At 37.3% G+C, this 26,371-nt stretch overlaps 1 protein-coding gene across 1 annotated transcript in view; it reads right to left on the bottom strand.

The window, feature by feature from the left end:
- The window catches only part of csmd3b (CUB and Sushi multiple domains 3b), a 466,880-nt gene that overhangs the window by 308,553 nt on the left and 131,956 nt on the right, over nucleotides 1-26,371 (bottom strand). Inside the window, exon 4 of the mRNA XM_082185594.1 lies at nucleotides 8,833-9,027. Within this exon, the coding sequence (XP_082041720.1) occupies nucleotides 8,833-9,027 (195 nt within the window). The remainder of the gene's footprint in view (nucleotides 1-8,832; nucleotides 9,028-26,371) is intronic.

The raw sequence follows: 26,371 nt of genomic DNA, 5'->3' as shown, positions 1-26,371 counted from the left end.
TGATAGACTCATAGAAGTCACGCTATCATGATAGAATGCTACGTTAGCAAGTCACTGAATGTTAATTAGCTGACCTTAACTTAGAATCTTGCAGTCAACATAAACAGTGGATCTGAGACATTTTTCGTTTCTACATTCTATTTATGTAATGTATTTGTGAGTGAGTGTAGCCTAAGAATTTAATATTTAAGAATAGAATATATCAATAGAATTTGATATAGAATAGTAGATACAATTTTAGTATTAATGGAATACTGTAATCATGGATAATAATAATAATAATAATAGATAATAATAATGGATTTCTTGTGTTGAATGCATACTATGATACGTGTGGATTTTATTCATTTGTTCATTATTTAATTACATATAGAAAACTCATTCCAGGGGGAGGGGGAGGGGGATGTCCCCACCAAAGCTGAGGCCAAACCTACGCCCTTGAGAGCACAGTGTGCTTTTCAGAAGGAGGGGTTTCATAGAGACAGGAACTAAACAGAGCGTTACTGACAGACTGGGAAGAGAGGAGCTGCAACAATGGAGAATATGTGGAAAAATAAGGTGTTTTTTGAACATTCAAGCAAGAAAACCGGTTCTATTAGAGCCCAGAAACAAAATCAAGACTTTAAAAAAGGGAATAATGTCACCTTTAACACTGATATTAGGTATTTACAGTCAGTAGCTAAAGTCTGAGGCTTTATGTCTAATCTCTAAGCAGCTCTTTGTTGCGTGCCTTTGGTGAAATTAAGTTATCAGGGCAAGAGGATGCAGTAAAACCTCAATTAGCATTAAACTGTAATCGCATTCGCTAAACATGGCAGTGGGAGCAAAAACATATAGTGGGAGTAATTCTCACTTCACTCTTTAAATCATGATGCATGATGAATGTATATCATATATGTACTGATGTGAAGGAAAACACCAAAGGCAGTGAAAGTCTGTGGCATATGGCACTGAGGTTTTAAGAGGTCTGTAAGATCATGCCAGTTAATGAGACTGCTATTAAGCAGAGACAGCTAGAAGCAAACATTATATATTGAATATACATCTATATATCTGTCCGTCTGTCTGTCTGTCCATTGTATAAACATAATATATTCATTGTATAAAAATATAATGCATTATATAAGATATATGGATGGATGGATGGATGGACGGACTGACAGACAGACAGACAGACGGATGGATGGATGGATGGATGGATGGATGGACGGACGGACGGACGGATGGATGGATGGATGGACGGACTAACAGACAGACGGATGGATGGATGGATGGATGGATGGATGGATGGATGGACGGACGGACGGACGGACGGACGGACTGACAGACAGACAGACGGATGGATGGATGGATGGATGGACGGACGGACGGACGGACGGACGGACGGACGGACGGACGGACGGACGGACGGACGGACTGACAGACAGACGGATGGATGGATGGATGGACGGACTGACAGACAGACGGATGGACGGATGGATGGATGGATGGATATATGGATGGATGGATGGATGGATGGATGGATGGATAGATGGATGGATGGATAGCTCATGGCTCATAGCTTATGGCTCAAATAATAGTTTGAAATTGGTGGCAGGACTACCCGTTTGACTAAACAAACGGCAGGCAGGAGGCAGAGAAGAATTTGTGTAAATCATGTGTAAAATTATTCTTACAAAGTTTTCCGAAGTCTTGATTTTGTTTTCGGGCTCCACTAGAGTAGGTTTTCATGTTTGAATTTTCAAAACACATTATTTTCCCCATATTCTCCATTGTTGCAGCTCCTCCTTTCCCAGTCTGTCAGTAACGCTCTGTTTAGTTCCCGTCTCTCCTTCTGAAAAGCACACTGTGCTCTGATTGGTCGGCTGAGTGTTTGGGAAATGTCACACCCTTTACCATAACCGCAAGTTTCAACACATCCCGTCCCCCCCTTTTTTCGCGTATGCATTGGGTAGGAATAATTGACAATTATAGGTCATCTTTAAGAGCCTATTTATAAATGATTATCACAGAAATGCTTGTATTCTTTATCCAGCCTTGCTGTTTGGTGCTGCTGTTAGTGCAGAAATTGCATGTTGTTGAGTAGACTCACTAACTAATGTCTTACTTTGTGTGTAAGTGAGATGCTGAGACACTCGATAAAGTTGGTACCAGCATCTGGGCAATGGCTGAATCTGCACTGGAGAACCTCAGCTGTACTTCTGAACCCCTGTGTGAGCTCAATGCAGCAGTCTCTTCTGATGCACGTGTTCACCTCCCCGTTCTGGCAGGGCTCCAGTCTCAGATCATCCAATATGGTCAGTAATAAAAAAACAAAAAAACTGTAATATTATGAAATTAAACCAATTCAGGATTCTTCAATGAATAGAAAGTTCATAGAACAAATCTTTTGCAACACTGCAAATGTCTTCTGTCACTTTTAAGGAACTTAATGCATCTTTGAATAAAAGTTTACATTTCTTTTTAAACATCTTTCTGACCCCACAATTTTGAACAATACTGTGGCAAAACATTAAATACAGTAAATTACTCTGCATTAATCAGATAATCGCCGCTAAAGACAGCCGTGGAAGCACATAAGGGAAAGTCATTAGCATATGAAGGTGTCAAGGGTCTAGAAAATGTGCCAACGGCAGCGCCCACTCTGCAGAAACACAGCTACAGATTAAATAGACTTCCATCACACCAGGAGTTTAAGAGCCAAATCCCCTTTACCCACAAGCCCCCTGTATCCACTCTACATCTTTTATTATCTGTCAAGAATGCGCCATAACCCTGATAGACTCTTGTAAGTTTCTCTATAGCAGTGTAATCATTTACTAAAACTATTAAAAGCATTGATAACACTTTATTTTAATAGTCCATTTAAAGGAGAACTTTAACTTAATAAAACTGTCTAGAAATCATTTGGATGGTTAAACAACCTGTTCTGGTGATATTGGTGACTTTCCCCGCTCCCCCCAGCGTTCCCAGGCGGAAAACCAACCTTGCAACTTGCAACACTACCGTCCCGGCAAGTTAGAAATTGGAAGTCTCGTGATAAGCGAGAACTAGAACGAGAACGAGCGCGAAACACAAATTGCTTTACGGCAATTCGACATAAACACACACGCATGTATGATGTATTACCAGATTACCCACCTCGGTAGACATAGCTCCACGCGATACAGTTGGCTTGCTCCGATCAAAACAAACGCACATGAGCAGCGGTAGAGAGGGGGAGGAGGCCGCCGCAAGTGAGTTTTTTACGACTGTGTTGTGAAATATACACCCCCCCACAGCTGTAGGGGGAGCTCGTGGGGAAAACATGCGACAACAAAAGGGAAAATCAGCGAAGAAGTGACAAGAGTTCGCTAGAGTTACCGAGTTCTCCTTTAAGACGTTCTACTAACAATAAGTTACTTTGCAACTGCATGTCAACTAGCAGTCATTAGAGTATTAGTAGACTGTCAGCTTAATATCTGTTAACTCTTTATTTTGATGCTCCCCAAATACGGACTATAAGTAACTTTGCAAGTATTTCAACTTATTCTACTAACCCTAACCGTAACAATCTACAAACACTCTAATGAAAGTTAGTTGACATGTAGTTTCAAGTTAATGGGCCCTATTTTAATGATCTAAGCACATGGTCTAAAGCGCACGGCGCAAACTCACTTAGGGTGTCCGAATCCACTTTTGCTAGTTTAACGACGGGGAAAATGGTCGGCGCTCCCGGCGCATGGTTTAAAATGGTTGTCCCTATTCTCTTATTGAGTAATGGGTGTGTTTTGGGATTTAAAACCAATCAGAGTCTCATCTTCCATTCCCTTTAAAAGCCAGTTGCGCTCGTGCCATGGCAGATTCGCTATTTACATGACGGAATTTGATAGTGGAAAGACCGAACGCGTCTCCAGAGCGCAAACGGATCTGCTCGTGCGCGAGGTTAAAGAGCGCAAGCAGATCATCTACGGGACAAGCCGGATTCCACCATATCTTTATGTACACAATAATAATCTTTTACATTGTAATCCTTTTATTTTAAATATTTGGCATGTTTGTGTGCTGCTGTGCGTCCCTGTGTGTGTAATAAGCAGAGTGTACGCGCGTTGTGGACACGCCTATAGGCGCACATTACTAACGCGCTCATTAAATAGCAACAAAAATATTGTGCCATTGACTTTAGGTTCCAGTCGGTCAATGGCTCAGTTTATTTCAGTTCCTCAAAATAGCAACGCTCCAACAATGTGCCAGAACACTCCTCGTTCTCAGACCAGCAGCCCATGGGCACACAAATGGGCGCAAATGCATTTGCTATTTAAACAACATGGAGCAGGACGTGAAAATGAAAACTGCGTCGGGCTGAAACTAGCAAAAAACACTTGCGCTGCATTGCGCCGGGTGTAAGATAGCGCCCAATGAGTGTTAGTTGACATGTATTTGCAAGTTAATGAGAGTTAGTTGACATGTAGTTGCAAATTAATGAGTTAGTTGACATGTAGTTGCAAATTAATGAGAGTTATTGACATGTAGTTGCAAGATAATGGGAATTAGTTGGCATGTAGTTGCAAAGTTACTTGCAGTAAGTAGAATGTCTAAAGTGGACTATAGAAACCAAAGCATTTTTGTTAAACTAAAGAAATAACTGAAATCAGTTTAATTAGCTGAAGTACTAACATTTCTAAACAATTTTGAATTACATTTTAAAAACAAAAAATATAAAAATTCCACAAAAAATATAAAAATTAAAGCTAATTCAAAGTATTAATAAAAACTATAATAGTATGTTAATAATACAAAAATAATGTAATCTTCATCAGATTGGTGAATCACCAATGTTACGTCAACATAGGCTTGTCCATTTTTATTTTTATTTTTTGGTCAGACATGACAGGGACCTCATGGGCTTAAATTGTGCAGTTAGAGACATATTCTCTAAACCAATCAAGTCAGTGCATAAGCAGTCCGTGGCAAGAGCACGGCGTTTAAGAAGGGTGCGGGTGTCAGCTCCGATTTCGGCAGTCCTGCTCAAAGTGGTGTGGGATTGATCAGGGATTTAGTGGTTAAGCAGGTGGTCCCTATGGTTGTCAAACCAGACATGAAGAGGGAAGGAGAGCCACGCTTGCTGCAGGCCACAGCCAGTCTCAACTCGTTCAGAGAAAAAACAGCCTGTCAAAATTAAAGTCTAGCACATCAAAAGCCAGTCATTAAGGCTCATACCCTCAGCGTCAAATTATCAGCGTTTTAATGCTCCATGAGGAATTCTATCCGACAAAGGATAATTTTAGCCATTCCGCACTTCGCCTCGCTAAGAAGGATTGGTTTAGGAGCATAAGCACTAGTGGAGAACGGTAAAGATCATCCAAAGCCATAAATACGTACATGCATGCATTAGCGACATGATCGATTTGGTTAATTAACTGACTCGCATTACAGTTCCAGCTTCAGACTGACGTTATTTTCATCTCGCTAGTCGCTACATGCTTGACCTTTAAAGGCACCGGTTTCCAGCCGAGGTTTTTGGACTTGTTTACAGCGAAGGCATGCGATGATAAGAGCCAACTTCATTCGGCTTGAGCCATCGGAGCAAACAGGAAATTCAGTGGCTGGCCTAAATGATGCCATTTTACATCTGTCTGATTAACAGAGCTGCATTCCCTCGGCCGAGACATTTCGCTTGGGTTTACCAGTTTGTTATCATTGACCTCTGCAGAGGACTGAGCCCATACACAAACATTTATTAGCAGCTAAAATGTACTGGACCAAATTAGTCCACTCAATATGTTAATAAAACATGCGGAGAGCTCGCCTGGAAGATGTCCAGAAACTAAATGATTTGCCTCTTGGTATGAAAAAGCAGCATTGATTTTGCCGATTGTTTTAAGGGCTTTTTTTCATTGCTCAGTTTTTTAAAAAAAGAAGAAAATGCTCAGGAAAATGTAAAAATGTCAATTCTCTAAGGGTCTCTAACTCTCTAATGAGAATATTTTATGATAAACAAGTCTCACAGCGTTGTGCAGTGTGAGATTGAGTGTTGACCGTATTGTTTGGTAATGTCTGGGCTAAGAGTTTCCACCCGGGCTAAATAAAACTCTCCGTGACTGTTGTTTGGGCTCGGATACCTGTGCAACAGTGCTGTCATGCCTATTTCACGCCTTGATACTACAGACTGACCAACTGTGCCAAAGGCATCCGAGAATGGAGATATGCACAACCAAGCAATTTTGAGAAACAAATCTTAAAACTGAAGTTAGAAACCGCTGACAGAAACATTTGTTTCAGTCAATTCCAAAATACCAAAAATGTCGATTATGCACTTATATATATATATATATATATATATATATATATATATATATATATATATATATATATATATATATATATATATATATATATATATAGGTAACACTTTACAACAAGATTTGTTGAACTAATGCATTTAGTTAGCATTTATTAATCTTAGTTAATGTTAAGATCAACATTTGTATCTGTTAACATTAATTAATCCAACATGAACATTTTTATTAAAAGGTTAACAAATGCTGTATTGCTCATAGTTAATGCAGTAACTAATGTTAACAAACGAGACCTTATTGTAATATACGTTATTACAGAAATATATATAATCATCATCATCATCACCAATACTACTAAATACTTAAATATATATCTTATTAAAAAATAAACAATAAAACATGTCATACATAAAAATAGATTTATGTATATTTAAAATAATATATATAATTAAACAATTATTTGAAATTTTATTTTAATATATAATAATAATCATCATCATCAACAGCAATACTACTACTGCTACTACTAATACTACTAAAATATTTAAAGATATGTTCTCCCAATAAATAAACAATTCCAAAAATACATTATATAAAAATAATTTATATATAAACATTTAAAATATTTAATATTCTTTTATTTGTTTTTGTGTTTTTATATATAAGCATGATCATCATCAACAAAAACAATACTACTACTACTAAAATATTTAAATATATATGTTATTTAAAAAAAAAAGAGGAATTCAGAAAAAAAAATATAATACATAAAATATTGTTTAACATAGTTGAACTAAATTGGACATTTTTATTAGGGCAAGTAGAAGTTCAAGAATCAAGAGCTTTAAAGTCTGGATCTTCTCGAATTACTGAGGAATTATTAAGGAATATGAAATAACTAATTTTAATTATAAGAAAATGTTGAGTCACATGGCACTTTAAAGTAGAAAATTCTGTCAAACTGATAAGGTTCCATATGCTCAAATAATATGAAATACATCATATGTAAACAAGTAATTGTTAACTATAGGTCACTACTTTATCGCAGTTATGTTATCAACCAACTTTGCATATGTGGATTATAGGTAAAATATAATTTCGAAAAAAACTAATAAATAAATAGACAAACTAAAGGAGCATTCCCTGGGACCCTGCTAAAAAGGTTCACAATCCTCAATCCTCAATCCTCACACACACATGCACACACACACACACACACACACACACACACACACACACACACACACACACACACACACACACACACACACACACACACACACACACACACAAACAGATTTTTAACCCAGAGCATTCATAATGCAATTAGAAGTGGAAATGAAAAGTGCCAGTGGGCCACAAATACTCTGAGTTGCATACATTACAGAGTTTTAGCATAACATTGACATTTATGGAAACAGTATTTCTAAAGGTCTCCTGACTTAAGGTTTAAGTAATCTAAAATTAATGGTCACTGTAAATTGCCCGGGGGAAATAATTTCTGATCTGCTTTTATGTAAAAATCTCCTTTCCTCATAAAAGGGGGAAAAGGCCAGATACCATCTAACACAAAGATTCACTTTTTCATCAAGGTAGAAAATTGAGAATGTTCTGTGATATTTTTATGAATATGCAATGACTAAATGCACTAATGCACTACCCAACATGCATTACAAAATGTACTGAAGTACATTTAATGTGAAATGTGAAAATCACATCTATGCCACGGTACTGTATGCAAATCCACACTTAATCAAGAAAATATTCAATAACCAAACCACATCAGACATGAAAGCGCTGTTGCTCGTTTAAGAAAGCACCAGATGACAAGTGCAGCAAACACAGTGGTCTGGTCCTCCATACCCCAGTGCATTCTGGGCCAGGTTGAGGCTCCACATTTTAGTACCTCAGGCTATTTTCTATTCAAGCACAGTTGGCTTTGCAATTTGTGTCCAACCAAAGCAAGCATGATCCAGACGCTGTCATTTCCCCCCTTTCTATTAAACACGCTGGAGCAGAAACCGGCGCATGCTGTCTATGGAGAGATTCTTATTTGAGAATGGTCATGGCTAATGCACATTATAATTGGTCTGAACATGGGACCATAAATCTTGATACATTCACAACAAACACACAGAGTCCTGACTCATCTTTAATGCAGAGAACAATAGTGTGGGCCAGTAAAGTGAGGAATCAAAACCTGATTGAAAAAGTCAAAAAGATGCAAAAGGACCCCCTTAAATGAAAGAATGGAAGATTGAAATACAAGGATAGGATATAAACATGGGAATGGAAGAGCTGACAAGAGCAAACATGTGATGTGATTCCAATGCTCAAGAGGCCTGAGAATGAAAGGCTGCACCATTTTTAATCATAATAACCTAGTGCTTATACGCTGATATAGCCACTCGTCCATTTCTTCCCCCATACATGCACAAGCATCTTCAAGGACAAAAGAACACAGGAAAACATCAAAGACTCATGCAGGGAAACAGAATGCACACACACACACACACACACACACACACTCTCATGCACGTCACCTGTTGCTTACCTCTACAGATGGGCACTGGGAAGTCCCACACGGCGGCATTGCCTGCATTGGTCACACAGGTGAGCTGAGGGTGACCGTCCAGCACATATCCCGTCACACAACTGTAGCGGATCTTGTCGCCTACATTAAAGCGCGTCCCGTACTGGATGCCTTTGGGCGGGACGCCAGGGTTCCCACAGGAACTGCTCTGCAATTCTAAAAGAGAAAAAGTTCACTTTTAGCACTGTATTCGTGAGGTCGTACATATAGACTGCACAATTATATATAATGTCATTTATAAATATATACTGCAATCATACAGTTTGGGATCTGTACTGTATGTTGTTTTTGAAAGATGTCCCAACAAGGCTGCATTTATTTGATCAAAAAAAAAAAAAAAAAAAAAAAAAAAAAAAAAAAAAAAAAAAAAAAAAAATATATATATATATATATATATATACTGTATATATGTTGTTTATATAATATAAAGTTATTCTTTTAGCATTCTATTTGAATATATTTCAAAATGCAATGTATTCCGGTCATGTCATTAATCCAGTCTTCAGTGTTGAATGATCCTTCAGAAATCAGTTTTATATGCCTGATTAGCTGCTCGAGAAACATTTCTTTATTTCTTATTATCAATGTTGAATGTTTATCACAGTTGTGCTGCTCAATTTTTTTGAATTTCTTTTTTTGTAGAATCATTAATTTTCAGGATCCCTTGATTAATAGAAAGTAAAAAAAAGAAACAGCATTTGCTTTTTACATAAATTAAAGGGGTGGTTGAATATGATTTGACTTTTCTAACTTTAGTTAGTGTGTAATGTTGCTGTTTGAGCATAAACAACATCTGCAAAGTTACAACGCTCAAAGTTCAAAGCAAAGGGAGATATTTGCTTTTAAAGAAATCGCTTTTTAAGGACTACAACAAACGGCTGGTAGAGACTACACAAGCTTCTTCCCGGGTTAGTGACATCACCAAGCCTAAAATTTACATATACCCCGCCCCCTGAACACGATTTATAGATTATCATGACAGAATATGCTAATCAATGACTAGAAGATAACTACACATCAGCTGCATAAACTCACCAACTAACCATTGAGAAATGGGGCCCTATCTTGCACCCAGCGCAATTGACATTGTACACGACGCATGTATCATTCCTATTTTGCACCCGACGCACAGCGGACTTTTCCCTCCACAGACGCACGTCGGTAAACTAGCAAATGCATTTGCGCTCCCGGGGGCGGTTCAGCGAAAAGAGGAGGCGTGTTCCGGCGCAAACGTTCCCTGGTGCTATTTTGCAGGTTTAGAAAACAATTCCGCCACAGACCAGGAGAAACCTAGTCTAAAGTCAGCGGCGCGTTATTCAGATGCTATTTTAAGGGCTCATACTTGGCCATAATGTAGCGTGTGCACAACGCCATACACTTTGCTTCTCTCATCTACATAGACGCAGCAGTTGACATTTTTAGAAAACCATACATTATTACAAGGAAAAAAATATTAACACACGAGGGAAATCATTGTGGTGTCCATGAAGATGTGAAAAAATAGGCATAAATCTAGCTTACACATTTACCCAAATTATTATACGCCTGTTTAACTGAAGCTAATTTGGGTGTGTTTCTCCGATTCCCATACAATGTCACTTCTCTGTGTTTTACGGCCCTGACGAGAACGTCGGTCTCCTCGGCTGTGAACCGCTCCTGCTGTGCGTCTGGCAAATCCGCCGTTATAATAGCAACCCGCCATGGAACAAGCGCGCCTGCTCTTAAAGGGAATGTGAGATGACGCTCTGATTGGTTTATTTCACGTTACGCCCAAACCACACCTATGAGTAATGTAGCTACTTCAGACCAACACATTTTAGATTTGCGTCGGGAGCAAGAGTCATTTATCCCGCCGTTATAATAGCAACAGCGCCTGAGATCCGCCCACAAAGTTACTTGCGTTTCGCGCTTGATACTTGCGTTTCAGATCGTTAAAATAGGGCCCATGTTGTCTACATATTGTCTCTTCTTCTTGAGTCTCTCCATCGTTGTCTGACTCCGGTTTGAACATAAAAGGCTAAAAGTTTTTGAAATTTTCAGTGCATGTGTGTGTGAGGTAAAAGGACACAAGTTCTTGAAGCTCCGCCCCTGTGCCGGGAGCAGCAGCTCATTTGCATTTAAAGGAACAGACACAAAAACTGTGTGTTTTTGCACACCCTCAAAAAGTGACAACTTCAAGTCAAGTCAAGTCAAGTCAAGTTTATTTGTATAGCGCTTTTCACAATACAGATTGTATCAAAGCAGCTTCACAGTATTAAATTAAAATAATACAACAAAGTTTGTTTCAAGAGGAATTTATTGATTGATAAAATTAGATTAAATATCCCCAAAATATCCCCAACTGAGCAAGCCAAAGGCAACAGTGGCAAGGAACCGAAAAACTCCTTCAAGTGACCTAATGGTGTCCTAAAACTCCATCAGGTGACCTAATGGAGAAAAAAAACCTTGGGAGAACCCAGGCTCAGTCGGGGGCCAGTTCTCCTCTGGCATTTATGAGCTAGAGGCCGGATTGTAGTTTGATCTGTAGGATTATATGAATGCCTGGCTGAAGAGATGCGACTTTAATCTAGTTTTAAACTGGGAGAGCGAGTCTGAGCAACGAACAGTATCAGGAAGACTATTCCAGAGTTTTGGAGCCAAATGTGAAAATGCTCTCCCTCCTTTGGTGGTTCTGGATATCCTAGGTATGATCAACTTTAACATGATATAAAAATATCTGTGGGGTATTTTGAGCTAAAACTTCACATGCACACTTGTGAAAAGAGCATTACACCACCCCTTTAACATTATAAATGTATTTACTGTCACTTTTGATCAATTTAACTTGCCCTTGCTGAATAAAAGTATTAACTTCTTTAAAAAAAAAAAAATCTTACCCCAAACTTCTGTTCTAATGACACTTTTTTATTATTTATTTTATTTTATTATTTATTCATTTATTGACTGAGAAAGTCTTGGCACGGGAAGATTTCTCAATCTTGAGTCAGACCAGTTATCCACCATACATTCAAGAATGCAAACTAGCTTTTCCCCGTAATTCACATTGAACAAAAATGATTCTTGGCGCCATTACCGAGCCACGCTTGACAAGCCAAGGGCTATGGGTGCAAAAGCACAACATTTTTATTTGAATTATTTGTTATTTAATCACCAATTCATGCTTTATGTCCTGGTTGGATCCGAACCAAGGGCAGAGCGGTAGCACTTAGAAATGAATGTGGCCCAGGGACTAGTTTAGGAAATAAAGAGACAGGTTACATCGATTGTGCTGTAACACACAGCTTGGGCGGCACACGTCCCGCTAGCAGGAGGCCATGAATTCACTGATGACTTTTAGAAGGTTTAGACAAACAATTCTAACAACAGAGGCCTATTTAAGCTTTTCATGCTGTTGTTTATAGACCTTAAACTGGACGTCTTATTGTGTCTTTATTTCTGAAGACCCAACAAGCATTATAAAGGAAACCAGAGCGCACTGAGCACAGCGAATATAAAATATGAAATTTTTCTAGATTTTATGAATTACTATTGATTATGCCAAGAATAGTAACAAACAGAGGATCTATCGAGCAAGATTAATTACTTCATTACATCAAACAATACAGCAAGAACATTAACCACAGAAAGGAAAAATAAAATGGTTCTGATGCAACTACATTAATTATTTGCCAAAATGTTAATAAATCATATTTTAAAACAATATTTGATGATGTACTTAGTTGTTCTCCCTGAGGCTTTGGGTTTGCGTAGTACATTTGTAATTATTTAAGTGTTCACACATGCTCAGCAAGTTATGGATTTCTAGCTAAAAGTCTCCCTCGTAATGATGTCTGGAGCTTCGAACATGTAGAATATAATCCATAACGCAGCTAGTGTTTTTTAATGACTGACATAAATATCATAAAACGCCAATTCGTCTTTAAAATGACATATAAGACCTCTTATTTTCTCACATAATGAGATTATGATTTCAATGCACTGGATTCATGGAAAAAGACATGAGACACACACACTCCAACCGCTGAACAGAATCATATCCATGTCCTTACTTCTTCACTTGGCAACTCCTCTTAGTTAATATCCCTAATTACCTCTATGTCAGGATGAATTAAAAGACGAGCACACCCTTCGCTTGTCAAGACGGCGACCTCTGATCTCAGGATGTTATAGCTGGATAATTTAAAGATCTTAGTGCTGATGGTTGGTTTGTAAATTGCACAAAAAGAAGCCCAAAAGTATGAGAACATCTCTCTTCATGCTAATCGTGTTGATTATAACCTGCTGACATTCACATTTGAGAAATGAGAGTTTCAGGAACAAGCATCCAACCGCCAACACCGCATTGGATATGAGAAAGCGTCACACTGGAGGGATTAAATAAAAAAGGATAAATGTGATAATCTTGTGTCAGCAGAACAGGCATTCAAAGCCCTTGAGGGCTGTCAATTTTGCCATTTGGAGTGGTGATGGATCACTCGCGTTTGTCATTGAGGCCGACGGGAATATCAATGAAAGGAAAATGAGAGATCCGGTACATCAGCGGAAAAGACAACAAAAACCAGCCAACTGTCCATTCCATGCTCTGTCATTTTAAGTGAGTGTCTCTATATTGGTCACAATACATTAGAAGCCTGGACACAGCATGTGTTTAAAGGTGTACTCAGCATTTCTTTCCCTTCATTCCAGCTCATCCTCATGTCCTAATGAGAGATGCCATATTGGGATTGTGTGATCAGTCATGCCTTGCAGTTTGAGACAGACAGACAGACAGACAGATAGATAGATAGATAGACAGACAGACAGACAGACAGATAGACAGATAGACAGATAGACAGATAGATAGATAGATAGATAGATAGATAGATAGATAGATAGATAGATAGATAGATAGATAGATAGATAGATGAAAATTCATACTTTTATAATATTTATTAAACTTGGTTAATGTTCATTTCTTTACATATATATATATATATATATATATATATATATATATATTTGTATTAATGATAAATTCTATAAAATTGTACAGTAATAAAAAATATACTTTTAATTTGTACACAACAACAAAAATAAAATAATAAAATAGTGTACATTTATTATACTATTTAAAAAAATGTATATTAAAAAAATCATAAATTCTGTACAAATTGCATAAAACACATTTTTATAATAATAAATGCTATACAAATTGTTTCATAAAATGCACTACTTTAAATAGCATACAACCAAACAATAATATAAAATAATAAAAATAATATAATAATGTGTTTATTATTATCCAATAACAGAATGTAATAATAATAATAATAATAATAACATAAAATAGTGTACATTTATTACGTAATTTCCACAGAATACATTGATATTAATATTAATTCATATTAACTCACAAAACACTAACATCTAAACAAAATAAGCAAGTAAAATAAATAAATAAATAAAACATATAGAGAATGAAGGAACCAGGTCAACAGGACGGTCTAGAATGAGCATGAGGTCCAAGTAAGAAAACAAGCAAACGACAGGGACAAATGGCAGGACCTCAAGCGGAGAAGAGGAACACACGATGGACACAGCCACCAAACATCATACCTCCACCTGGTCACCACCTCTTCATCAAGAAAACAAGCTTTCAGGAGTAATTTTCTGTCCATATTCCCCTTTACGAAAATGCTTACTCATTACAAAAGTGCAAACTGTCTCTCCCCTGCTTCATATTTGCATAAAGCCTAAGCCATCCGACAGAATTCCAGGATGATTCAAGCAAAGGTTACAAATCTTCCAGTAATCTTGCTGATAAGTCAGTGTGACACAGACCCGCCCCGGGGAGAGTCTGGCCTTCTCCAGGGGTCTGAGATCAGTGACAGCGGGATAACATCTAAGCTTCACTGGCCCATCACCATCCTCTCTTCAGCCTCTAAAGAGTTTCTGTAAAAGATCAGCGCTGCCCTTCAAACCAGTGTCACCGTCAGCCTCAGTGTCAGCTTCACTTAGAAATCGCCTCTAAGCAGTCTTTACTCGTGGAGCTCTCCGACTGATTCGATACTCCACTTTAGACTTTCTACAAACTATGAGTAACTATGTCAACAAGCAGTCGTCATAATATTAGTAGACTGTCTGCTTAATATCTGCGAACACTTTATTTTGATGCTCCCCAACAGACATTATACTGACTATACTGTAACTCTTGTCAACTTATTCTACTAACCTGAACCCTAACAGTCTACAAATACTCCAATGAGAGTAAGCTGACATGTAGATGCTAAGTAAAGCTACTAAAAGTCCCCCTGTAGTCAATCATGTTATCCCTTAAAACTCATCTTTGATCACCAGAATTACATATTTAAACGTATTTTCCTTGAAAAATTTTTTGTCATGTCTTAAAATAGCTTGAACGTAACTCAATACCATTGCCTCATTTAGGTTCTATGAATATGCAAATGAGCCCCGCCTCCACTCACTCACTCAGCTCAGAGATCCACTCGTTTACGATCACACGTTGATCTGATTGGTTACAAGGTAGTTTGTCGTCTACCTGGCGATTTCAAACCGTGTTTTTGAGACTGTCTTTGGTTCACTGCAGTTTTAAGGAGAAAATACTCAGCAATGGTGTCGACTTATGAATTTGCACATGGTTTCTCTTAAAGCATATTAAAAACACAAAGGGCTCTATCTTGCACCCAGCACAATTGACTTTGTACACGACGCATGTATCATTCCTATTTTGCACCCGACGCACAGCGGACTTTTCCCTCCACAGACGCACGTCGGTAAATTAGGGAATTAACTTGTGCTCCCGGGGACGGTTCAGCGAAAAGAGGAGGCGTGTTCCGACGCAAACGTTCCCTGGTGCTATTTTGCAGTTTCAGAAAACAATTCCACCACAGACCAGGAGAAACCTAGTCTAAAGTCAGTGGTGCGTTATTCAGATGCTATTTTAAGGGCGCATGCTCGGCCATAATGTAGCGTGTGCACAACGCCATACACTTTGCTTCTCTCATCTACACAGACGCAGCAGTTGACATTTTTGCAAACCATACATAATTACAAGGAAAAATATTCCACATGAGGGAAATCATTGTGTTGTCCATGAAGATGTGAAAAAATAGGCAGAAATCTAGCTTACACATTTACCCAAATTATTATACGCCTGTTTAACCGAAGCTAATTTGGGTGTGTTTCTCCATCCCCAATGTCACTTCTCTGTGTTTTACGGCCCTGACGAGAACGTCGGTCTCCTCGGCTGTGAACCGCTCCTGGCGTGCGTCTGGCAAATCCGCCGTTATAATAGCAATCCGCCATGGAACAAGCGCGCCTGCTCTTAAAGGGAATGTGAGATGACGCTCTGATTGGTTTATTTCACGTTACGCCCAAACCACACCTATGAGTAATGTAGCTACTTCAGATCAACCCAGTTTAGATTTGCGTCGGGTCGCAAGAGTCATTTACCCCGTCGGTATAATAGCAACAGCGCCCGAGATCCGCCCACAAAGTTACTTGCGTTTCGTGCTTGATACTTGCGTTTCAGATCGTTAATATAGGGCCCATAGACCTATAAACATATAAACATCGACATATAAACAACATTAAAAACGTAATTTTCACCACAGAGGAACTTTAATTATATTAAGTAGAATGTCTAAAGTGGACTAACATGTAAACGATTCAGATAAAACCAGGTCTCATATTCAAATGAATGTATCATTCAAGCAATGTGTATAAATCCATATCCATACAGAGAACAGCAAGTTCACAGTTCTGAATGGCTAAGAAGCGCTCACTAGGGCTGTAATGAGAAAGTGCCAGAAACACTATTCTTTCATCTTTTCTAGTGATCTCACAAAGGCATCGGTTCTTCCCCGTCAAGATGCAAAGCGCAGAAAATGTTAGCAATAACATATTTTGGGGGCAAGCGTGTAGTCATGTAAAATTAAACAATTTTGAGAAACTCAGCCAACGCTATACATTGCAAGGTTCATTATCTGTGGCGGCGGTATTCATGCGCGCAGTCCCTCTGGCATTTATTTTCTTTAGCAAGTTTGCTTGAGCTGCTGAAACACTTTAAGGATTCAACACAGAAAATCTTAGTGACTTTCAAGGCAGAAATTTTTCAGAGAACAGATTTTTAAATTAATATTTCATCAACAGTGAGGACAACTCGTAGATTTAAAAACCTTGAAATGTAGAAGTGGGAGACGTTCCAAGGGTTTACAATAAATTGAGGCTATGCTAGTATCCTTTGGTTTGCAGGTTTCACTTCGGTATACATCTTCAGGTTGGAAGAACTGTAGAATTGGCTGGTTCTCTTATCAGCGGACCTCAGTTTGGACTGGCCATTCATCACCGTCCCGCTGCTTTAGACACGCGGCGCTGGGACTCGACCTGCAGATCCCACTCAAGAGTGACAGGGCATTTCCTAACCTCAATCTTCCATCTTTTGTACTAGCTAATATGTGGTCTATCGATTGCACTTCTAAAAAGCTGGATGTACTTTTAGATGTTTTTTTTATTTTTGAGTACCAAATGGAAAGCAGAAAAAAATTCCAGTTTCTAGGTGGGTGGACAGCAAAGTGCTAGCAGGAAATAGCTTATTATTTTTTCATCTTTAAATGGAGAATCAGCGCAATGTTTCTATATAAACTGGCCATAAACTAGTGGATATACACTACTGGTCAAAAGTTTTAGATCAGTAAGTTTTAAAAAGAAGTCTCTTCTGCTCACCAAGGCTGCATTTATTTGATAAAAAAAAACAATAAAATAAAATAAACAGTAATATTGTGAAATATTATGACAATTTAAAATGACTGTTTTCTATTTTAATATATTTTAAAATGTAATTTATTCCTCAGATGAAAGCTGAATTTTCAACATCATTACTCCAGTCTTCAGTGTCACATGATCCTTCAGAAATCATTATAATATGCTGATTTTATGCTCAAAAAACATTCATTATTATTTTCAATGTTGAAAACAGTCGTGTAATTTTTTTTCAAAATTCTTTGATGAATAGAAAGTTTAAAAGAACAGCATTTATTTAAAATAGAATATTTTCTAACATTATAAATGTCTTTACTGTAACTTTTGATCAGTTTAACTCATCCTTGATGAATAAAAGTATTGATTTATTTTATTTATTTCCCCCCAAAATAAAATAAAAATTCTTACTGATCACAAACTTTTGAAGGGTAGTGTTTAATGTTACAAAAGCTTTAGATTTCAGATAAATGCTGTTCTTTTGAACTTTCTATTCATCATAGCATCATGAAATAAAAATGTAAATAACTATTTTCAACATTGATTATAATCATAAATGTTTCTTGAGCATCAAATCATCATATTAGAATGATTTCTGAAGGATCATGTGACACTGAAAATTCTGCTTTGATCACAGGAATAAATCACACTTAACTATATATTCACATAGAAAACCCATGAAAGATTTAAGTTATTGAAAAAAATCCACATCGTTTTATACATATTTTGGACAATTGGGGTCACCATTTCAGGTGTGCAGTGCGTTCTGCGTCAATAACGTCAAATGGTTGCACTATGTGAGCTTCTGGAGCGACCTGTTGCTATTTTTACCGTAACACAACTCGGACTTTAAAATACTGATTCAATTTTCAGTCGAAGGGCAGATTGAATATAACATTGAATATGCAAGCAAAATGACAAGTTCATGAAAAATAGACATGCTAACAAGATTGTTCTTAGAGTCCACAGTCATATTAAGTCATGTGCTGAGATGAGCCCTCTCTTCCACTGTCATGGTAACACATTTAAAATGGTTAAGCTGATATCACAGATTTTATAATTTTTTTCTAATTACCCAAGTGTCCTCTAAAAAACTACTCATGCGTGCTAAAATTGAGACGGCAATTTTCACAAACAGCTGTCTTCTCCCATCAGCACATGGAGGTTCAGCAGAGAGCTCGAAGATGTCCTCCAGCCCTTTGTGCGACGAGGTCCAAGAAGACTCGACTTCAACATGACGACGCCATGTGAGAAAAACAAACATCTCATTCCTCCGGAGGAAGAGTTTGTTATCCGGCAGCTTATGACGAGCAGAATACAACTCTGAGCTTTCCAGAGGCGACCGACCCGAGAGACCCGAGAGACCCGCCGCTGCCCTCCGCATTAGCATCCCAATTTGGTTTCAATACAGCCCAAGACTGAAGCCGAAGGGCTGGCTTTATTACAATGTGTTGCGACCTCGCCTCAGTGCTCTCTTGCGTATAAATTATTCCCCTTTCGGGGCAGAGAAGCAAGGAGCCGGTCCACTTACAATCCCTCAGGAATAATAAGATCCTTAAACCCATTTCCATCTACCAGCAAGCAGCAATGAGTGTGTTGATCTCGCTTCGGTTCTGGAAGAGGAATAATGGAGATATTCTCTTTCATTATCACAATTACGACTGCATGGCTAGATTGGACGGATTTCAGTCTCCCGCTGGACTCTCAGTCACACAGCTGAGATGAAGGGTGTAAATTTTCAGTCGAGCTTCTCTCTGACACTATTTTCTCCACATTTGTCCCTAGACACATTTTTTTTACAGGCGTAGCAGACAAAGTGGGGTGGGAAAACAAAAAAAAAGGCCTAGCGGGCATACTTTCAATCATACTTTATTATTGAGACGGATGATACAACAAACTGGAAAGAGAAAAATAAAGGGGTCACTTAAAGCCTGACCAAAACCATCAAGGCCTTTGGTAAAGAATTGGTGTTTTGGAGGAGGGCACCAGAAGATGATTCATATCACAAGCTAATGTTTTGAAAAAAGAGGCCAATTCACGGTTCACGCTAAGATGCCCTGCCTGACAATTGATCATCTCGGCGGTCTTTAGGGGTCGAAACGCTTTCAAAATGACCTAATTTAGAGCAAATGCACCTCTCTGAACTATCAAACTTCAATGTTGCCGGCTTGATAGGAGAAGCCATGGACAATGCGGCGTGTCAAAGGTTGCGAATGGGAGGGCATAATGGACAGAAATGAAAGCCTATTGTGGTTGATTGTTTGTGTCTTATATCCACACAGGACCTTGGTTTGGATTATGGAGAGCATGCATCAAATAGTACACCACTCTAATCTATTCCAATCCATCATGGCTAAACCAAAGCTTTGCACACTTTGATCATCCGCCTCGTGAGATCACAGGAACCAAAGGTAAGATTGCTCTTGTAAATAAATCCGAACAAAAGATGAAAGATGTGACCGGAGACTATGAATATGTTCATTATTCGCCCTCACCCCCACCCCCCGCTGGGCATCTGTATAGAAATAAGCTCAGCGAATGCTTTCATAAACTTTGATGGAAATCTGACCTTGCTCCTTTAATGTCATCAGCGGAACCTAAAGATCAGCGGCGGCTGGATTGTGTATCGATCGCGGGCCTGCTCTGGTATGGGAGGGCTGTTCTCGCAGGTGTGGGCTAAAGGAGACAGCCTGCAAACTAATGTGTCCCACAATCAGCGGCCCATCTTCAGCACAGTGCCATTTCCTTCCATTCTCATCAGAAACGACTCCAGCTGTCGTCTGATCTGGCTCCGGTAAGGACGCCCTCGCTTACCTCCTCTTCCTAATTGAGGTGCTTTCTGCACTCTGTGTAGGTGTAATTAATTAACTCGGGTTATTAATTATTGTTGCTGGTCTGAGAGTGGCGGAACAGCAAACATTTGTCTATTTCCTAATTATGAGGATGGAGTATCATTTCTGATTAAATGAAACCATCATCCGTAGATTATGTTTGACCCTTGCTAAAATGGAAATTGATATGCTGTTCATTCGAAAGTGATAAATGCTAGAATCACTGTTTGATTTGTAAAATGATATCTTTCTTTTTATTTATTTTTTGGACTTTATTAGCCCAGTGCAAATGTGGGTTGATCCGACCACGATTTATCCAATTACCACAACCTTTTGTTCAATGTGAAAACCTTAGCTAATGGCTCTTTCAAATATGAAAATGACCATAATTCAACATTAGCGAGTCATACAGACATAGCTACTGTGCCGAGGTGGGCGAAAACAGCGCTGGCGGCTCAGAGAACATTTATCTAGATCTAAAAGTTTACACTTAAAATAGTTAAAAAAGGTTTTCCTGTCAGAGAGACAAAAATCTGACAAAGACCAATAAAAAAATGATAAAAAATAATAATAAAAAAAATCGCACAGATCATATTAGACCACTTCAGATTTAGACCTAAACAGATGCACAAAAAACCATATAAAACTACTTCAGATGCTAGTAGACCTAAAAATGCTAAAAATGTTTTTTAATCAGATTCAATTAGACCACAACAGACCACGAGTAACACTTTACAATAAGGTTTCACTTGTTTCTACAGCATTTGTTTCCCCCAGCATTTATTCTTAGATCCAAGGTAATTTCAACATTCACTAATGCATTGAATTGAATTGTACATGAACAAACAATGAACAGATTTTACTAACATGAACAAGGATTTATAAATGCATTAAAAATATATTGTTCATTGTTAGTTCATGTTAGCTAATGCAATAACTGATGTTAAAAATTATACTTTATAGACCTCGACCATGTCAGGTTAGACGCCATATTGAGTTAAACGTAGATGAAAATGAGGCTGTAAGGGATATACTTTACAATGGCGCATACTAAGGCCCTAGATCACATCATTTTCACAACTTTAAAACTGGTTTATAGGCCAGTTCAAAGATTCATATTACATTCCAAAAAGCATTTAGTTCATGACATCCTGTGCGTTATATGAAATATTCAGTGCCTATCCGACATCCCAGCACTGAATTAATATCATGAGGCTTGGGCTAAGGGAATGGAAATGAAGGATATCGAGTCTGATCATGGACCCCAGGAATGACATTTTTCACTGTAGTTATTGAGTGCTGTACGAAGACCTTGATGTCTACAGCAGCATGAATGTTAATGATGGACAACTGTGTTCAAAGGCTCCTGCATGTTCATCTTTCAGCATCTTTGAACAAATCTCAGGCTAAGATGAACTCTTGAAAATACCCTGAGGTACTGAGGTGATCATGTGACAATCACTGACTCTCAAACGGCTGCTGACTAGACTAATAATTTAACTTTTAAGCAATATCACAAGAAAAATAGTACTTTTGTCTGATTATCGACAGTTAATCATAACCATGATGGTATTCAGAACGCACAACTGCGCCAAACTGACCAAAACAGAATTAATGCTTACGTTTCTCCAAGTAACAATAGTGGTGTTTCATTCCTGAATAATTTTTTTTTTTTTTTTACTAAAACCATAAATATATTACTTGAAATAAAATTAAACTGAAATAAAAGAACTGAACTGAAATTAACTGGAAATGTCAGCTAGTTGAAAAGGCAACAAAATATTCAAAAATATCTCAAATTAAAACTGAAATAAAAAATAAAACTACTAAAAATGACAAAAAAATTACAAAATTACTAAACCTTTAAAAAATGAAAACAAAATATAAAATGAAAAAACTGATTCAAAATATTATAGTATCTTAATGAGACTAAAATCACAGTTTTTGAATGAATTGGATAAGTTAATGATTCAACGACTCACTCATGAATGCAGACACTTCTTTTGTTCCTGAATGAATCAGGGTTTTTGAACGAATCATCTGACTGAACGATTCGATGACTCACTGAAAGAGTCACTGGAAAATCCCCTTGTCTTAATGCAAGTTATTTATTTTTTTTATTTTTTTAAGTAATAAAATATTTGGTCATTTGATTTGTGCACTTTAATTCTAAGTAATGTAATGTTTTATTTATGCACCACTCACATTTGTTGCTTGGTGAGTTTTAAAATGAATAAATAAAATTGCCATCACATAAAATTCCTCGAAATTTTCCGTTGTGAGCCTGTTTACCAGTCACATGTCTAAAGGATGCCGAACCCAAAAGTGGATGGTTGTCAGAGAAACGTCGGCCCCCTGCTAACCAACACTTTTCATCCTTCAGGTTCTTCTACCTTCACTATCTCCTGTGCATTAAAATGGCAACCTCTGCTTGTTTCTTTGTTGTTTCCTGTTTGAATTCTCAGACATTCTCAAGAGGTTTTCTCTCCTTTCACTGAAGCTCTCCACATCTGTGCTCGATTCTCCTGCCTCCTCTCCTTCTAATGTCATTTTGAGCCTCCAATGCAGGCGAACCGTCTCAATTATCTTCTGTCTGCCTCTCCTGGCATGCTTGAGTTGAGTCCATCTTACAGCACTCAGAAGGTTCATGCCAAATTGGAAATTTCTGTATGCAATTAGGTTGGCCACTAAAGCATTCCTTAAATCTCCATGTCAAATAAATTTGACATGAATTTATTCCTAGCAGAGCTTAATGGTAAAGGTATTGATAACAATATGTAAAAATGTTTTTTTTAAATCCCATTTGTACAAAGCTGAGCGGAAGCCTTTTCCATCTTAGAAATAGTATTAGCTTGCAATTGAAATTAAGCTTTAGAAATGTAGGGCAAGATCCACAGAGACAGTCCATTTCCTACAACGCATAGCAGGGGAATATCTGCACAATATTAGTCTTGATAAAAGGTAAGATAAATAAACAACATTTGTGACAATGTTTAATACCAGAAAATAAATATACTCAGACTTGTCCCTTGTTATTAAAGGTTATTAAAATGCATAGATTTAAAGCAGTAAAGGTCATTAAAATGCATAACTTTACATGCATAACAGCTTTTAATTTTATAGAAGCACTTTTTTTTGTAATCAACGTTATACCACGAATGCTGTTATTTATTTGCTGTTACAGACAAATCAGGTGCATATAATTTTGTTTAGAGAAATTAACATTTTTATTCATCAAGGACGCATTAAATTGATCAAAAGTGACAGTAAAGACTTTAAAATGGTTACAAATGTTTATTTCAAATAAATACTGTTCTTATTTTATTCATTAATATTCAAGAATATAACACAACTGTTTTCAGCACTGATAATAATCAGAAATGTTTCTTGAGCAGCAAATTAGCATATTCAAATTATTTCTGAAGGATCATGTGACACTGAAGACTGGAGTAATGATCACAGGAATGAATGAATTTTTACAAAACATTCAAACAGAAAATAGTTATTTAAAATTGAAATACTAATTCACAATATTACTGTTTTTACTGTATTCTCGATCAAATAAATGCAGCCATTGTGAGCATAAGAAACTTTTTTCAACAACAAAATTTTTTAATAAATCAACAACCTCTAACTTTTGAATAGTAGTGTATATCATGCTGTACTGTCAAAATATCACTTGCAAAATCTGATGTGATTGCAATGAGAAACCAACTAGAAACGGCGATCAGCACCCAACACTCTTAGCGCAGGAAAGCCCTGTTTCTCCAGGATTCCTATTCCCAACTCAGACCTTTGGGGGGTCACAGGCAGCGGACTGCAGAGATTAATGCCAGTGTCTGCGAGGGAATAAAATGGGCCCTGGCCAATTATAATTTTTTTTTTACATTTACAAAGAAAAAGAAAAGGAATTGGAGAAAAGGCACTTTATCATCGCCTCTTACTCTGCGTACCAAGTAAATAAACACTGCTACATGTTAGAGGCTGAAAGATCGTAATCCCAAAGTAACCCTTTTGAGGAGATTCAAATACAATACTTGAGGAGAAATTTCCCGTAAAAAATACGGTAGCAACATTTTAGGTTTTACAGACTTAACTTAAAATTTACAGTAATAAACCGTATTTCCTTATCTGATATAATGTTAATTTACAGACCTACTGAAGTATTACTTTCTGTTTTGTACCATAGTTATACACTGATCAATCAAAGCTCATCACAAGCAGTTCTTCCACAAGAAAGTTAATACTAATATATTTATATATATTAGAGATGGGGAGTCGACTCCAAAAGAGTCGATTCCTCGACTCTCACTAGCCCTAGTGTCGGAATCGACTCCAGGTCAGGAATCGACTCCCAGTGTCGAGTGTTTTTTTCAAGTTCAACACAGCAACAGTTCATTATAACGAAAAGATTATAATGAATGTAAAGATACGGAAATTAAAATAAAAAGATAAAGAAATGAGAGGGAAAAAAAAGTAATGCCAGGAAAACAAAGAACAATAATGTATAGATACCTTATACGCTGAGTTTTGGTTCATTTATGAGACGCGCTTCAGTTCACTCGCCGGCGCCTACGTGTCGTGATTATCTATTTTCTACTATATTTACTTATTTATTAAATCCTGGATGAAACATTGATTAAAATTAAGATACAATTAATACAAAACGAAATTCACTTTAAAAAAAGGCTTTGTGCTTTCTGTTTGAGGTCTCAGTGAAAGTTTTAAAGTCGCTTTCAGAGCGGTCATGTCCGTAACAGAGAACTGTCACGTCTTTTGTTTTTTCCTCATAAATGGGAACACGAAAAATAAAATAAAATCAATATTTTATGTTCTGTGGAGAGCCAACCCTTCTTCATCCGGTGGGTATTACTTTTGGTTTGCGCAGTGTAATTCACAGAATTAGGTACAAAAAAATATTTTGCTACCTAAAAGTGAAAGATTTTTTGTGTCCCGTAACGCATGTGTAGCCTAGGCTATTTCCCATTAAATATAAAACGCATACTGATATTTTTCAATATGTATTAAATGCATTTTCTGAGAATTTATATTTCAAGTTTTTACTGCAAATGTCCCGTTTACAACGATGGAATTGCCCAATATTAAATAATTTACCCTCAACTAGTTTTGTGGTGTAGGTCTACGTATTGTAGGCTATAATGTTAACTTCAAAAAAGGTGTGTGTCGCGATTCTGCCTTCTCACACCGCGACACAGGTTCGTAGATCTGAGTGTAGCGATTTCGGATTCATATTGCATATTGTTACAGCCCTAATTATTAGAATATAGACATTAAGAGAATAAATTGTTATGCAAGTACTTTTACTTTTAATACTTAAAGTACATTTAAAATCAGGTAGGCTACTTTTTACTTAATAGGGTTTTCATTGTGGTACTTCTACTTTTACTAAAGTAAATATGTCTCTGGTTATTTCTACTTTTACTTAAGTACTGAGATTCAGTAGGCCTACTTCCTCCACCACTGGTAATAATATAACTAATATTTTTCAATGTTAAACAAAAAAAGTTAAAAAATAAAGTTAAACATGCTTAAGTTAAAGTTCATAGCTTCACTACATTAAAATTATATAAAATAATATACAAAATAAATAGATAAATACACTGTCTAAAACAAGTCTGCTTTTACAAGTTTAATGATTAATACTAACATATTGCACACTTAAATATGATTTGAAGAAGCTGCGATGTGAAAAGGAGGGGGATTTATTAGGTTTAGTTGATTAAACATTTTAGTATAGGAAACATTTGTATCCTCGCTCTTGACTCCTCAGGAAGCCTCCTCGTTCCTCGCCCCCCTCCCGGTGGAATTAAAGAATTTAGATGTCCTACATGAGAGCGGAGCTCGATCGGTTTCAGGGTCGTAGGACATACGAGCGAGAAACGAGGAAGCAT

The sequence above is a fragment of the Leuciscus leuciscus genome, assembly GCF_965113295.1.
Source record: "Leuciscus leuciscus genome assembly, chromosome: 12".
Taxonomy (NCBI): domain Eukaryota; kingdom Metazoa; phylum Chordata; class Actinopteri; order Cypriniformes; family Leuciscidae; genus Leuciscus; species Leuciscus leuciscus.
The sequence above is the reverse complement of the archived record's forward strand: the minus strand, read 5'-3'. Positions and strand labels throughout refer to the sequence as shown.